The sequence below is a fragment of the Cebus imitator genome, unplaced genomic scaffold (genome assembly GCF_001604975.1).
Source record: "Cebus imitator isolate Cc_AM_T3 unplaced genomic scaffold, Cebus_imitator-1.0 Scaffold37, whole genome shotgun sequence".
Classification (NCBI taxonomy): Eukaryota; Metazoa; Chordata; class Mammalia; order Primates; family Cebidae; genus Cebus; species Cebus imitator.
The window spans coordinates 3,798,473-3,800,280 of record NW_016107352.1 but is presented as its reverse complement, the minus strand read 5'-3'; the positions used below and the strand labels follow the sequence as shown (position 1 = coordinate 3,800,280).

At 50.1% G+C, this 1,808-nt stretch overlaps 1 protein-coding gene across 1 annotated transcript in view; it reads left to right on the top strand.

Moving 5' to 3' along the window:
- DLX5 (distal-less homeobox 5) overlaps positions 1-1,274 on the top strand; it is a 4,532-nt gene extending 3,258 nt beyond the window's left edge. Inside the window, exon 3 of the mRNA XM_017525173.1 lies at positions 601-1,274. Coding sequence (XP_017380662.1) covers positions 601-930 — 330 coding nt within the window. The 3' untranslated portion in view covers positions 931-1,274. The remainder of the gene's footprint in view (positions 1-600) is intronic.
- The last annotated feature ends 534 nt before the right edge of the window (positions 1,275-1,808 follow it).

Below are 1,808 nucleotides of genomic sequence, written 5' to 3'. Positions count from 1 at the left end.
GGGGGGGCAGTCTTTCCTGGATTGTCCATTCCCTTTACTCCAACCCAGCTGGGGTCTACGGAAGCTTAAAGAATGTTCGAGTCGCGGTTAAGAGCTGCAGTCAGATTCTGGCCTCTCTGAGCCGCAGAGGGAGTGAAGGGAGTAGGACACGAGGTTGGGAGCTCGCTCCTTTTCCTCATCACAAGCGCGTGTAGCCGGCCCCACGCCCCTTTCCCTCTGGGATCCCGCGATTGTTTTGGAGAGCTTCGCCGCGTTCCGCGCGTCCCGCGCAGGCTTACACGAGCGCGCCGCCGCCGCTGACACTCGGGCGCACACTCGCCGCCCTCGCGTCCCCCACCCCCAGCCCAAACAAAAGACAAGCCTTGGGGTCGTGGCCTCCCTGAGCCGGGGCGCACCGATCCGGCCAGGGCGCCCTCTGGGGCCAAAGCTTCACCGTTTGCCTCAGTCGTAGCTTCTTGGCCGTAGGCCGCAAACTGAGGTGGGACGACTGGCAGGGCTGGGCGGCCCAAGGGCCCCAAGATGCCTCCAGTCGCCGCCCTGGGGAAGGCGCGGGCAACCTCTGAGTGTCCCGGTAACGTGTACCTTTGTTCTCCAACTCAGGTGAAAATCTGGTTTCAGAACAAAAGATCCAAGATCAAGAAGATCATGAAAAACGGGGAGATGCCCCCGGAGCACAGTCCCAGCTCCAGCGACCCAATGGCGTGTAACTCGCCGCAGTCTCCAGCAGTGTGGGAGCCCCAGGGCTCTTCCCGCTCGCTCAGCCACCACCCTCATGCCCACCCTCCGACCTCCAACCAGTCCCCTGCGTCCAGCTACCTGGAGAACTCTGCATCCTGGTACACAAGCGCAGCCAGCTCAATCAATTCCCACCTGCCGCCGCCCGGCTCCTTACAGCACCCGCTGGCGCTGGCCTCCGGGACACTCTATTAGATGGGCTGCTTTCTTTTACTCTCTTTTTTGGGACTACTGTGTTTTGCTGTTTTAGAAAATCATAAAGAAAGGAATTCAAATGGGAAGTTCGGAAAACCGAAAAAAGATTCATGTGTAAAGCTTTTTTTGCATGTAAGTTATTGCATTTCAAAGGACCCCCACCCCCTTTTTTTTACAGAGGACCTTTTTTTGCGCAACTGTGGACACTTTCAATGGTGCCTTGAAATCTATGACCTCAACTTTGCAAAAGACTTTTTTCAATGTTATTTTAGCCATGTAAATAAGTGTAGATAGAGGAATTAAACTGTATATTCTGGATAAATAAAATTATTTCGGCCATGAAAGCGGAATGTTTCTGAAAAATACTTCATTTTGCCCTTCTGATAACCGGCTAGTGAAGTTTTATTGAAGGCAACTAAAGAAGGACAAGTTCTGCAGATATCCAACAGGCAAAACAGAAAAACAGAAGTCGGGGCTGCATGCATGCAGACTGTATATGTGTATATCTTCGATGCTGTATGTGTGCGTGTGTGCATGCATATATATATAGCAGGTTTATAGTACTGCCATATTATATATTTAGGTGTTTTGTTTTGTTTTTTGCCTAGCCACAAAAACCTTTAGATAAATTTAACTCCAAACTGTTTCAGGTAGAAAGTAATGCTGAAATAAAAATACATCCCTCTCACCCTGTATGTGAATTAGAAGGCAACAGAAATCCTTCAATAACCCCTCTGAATTCTAAGCTCAAAGCAATTATCTTGGAGAAGCGCCCCCACCCATCAGCCTCTGTGTAGTGCCAGAGCAATTAGACAAATTAACCTTCAAAGGGAGTTTCCAGAGATGAGAAAACGAAAAGAAAAAAAAAAGAAATCTCC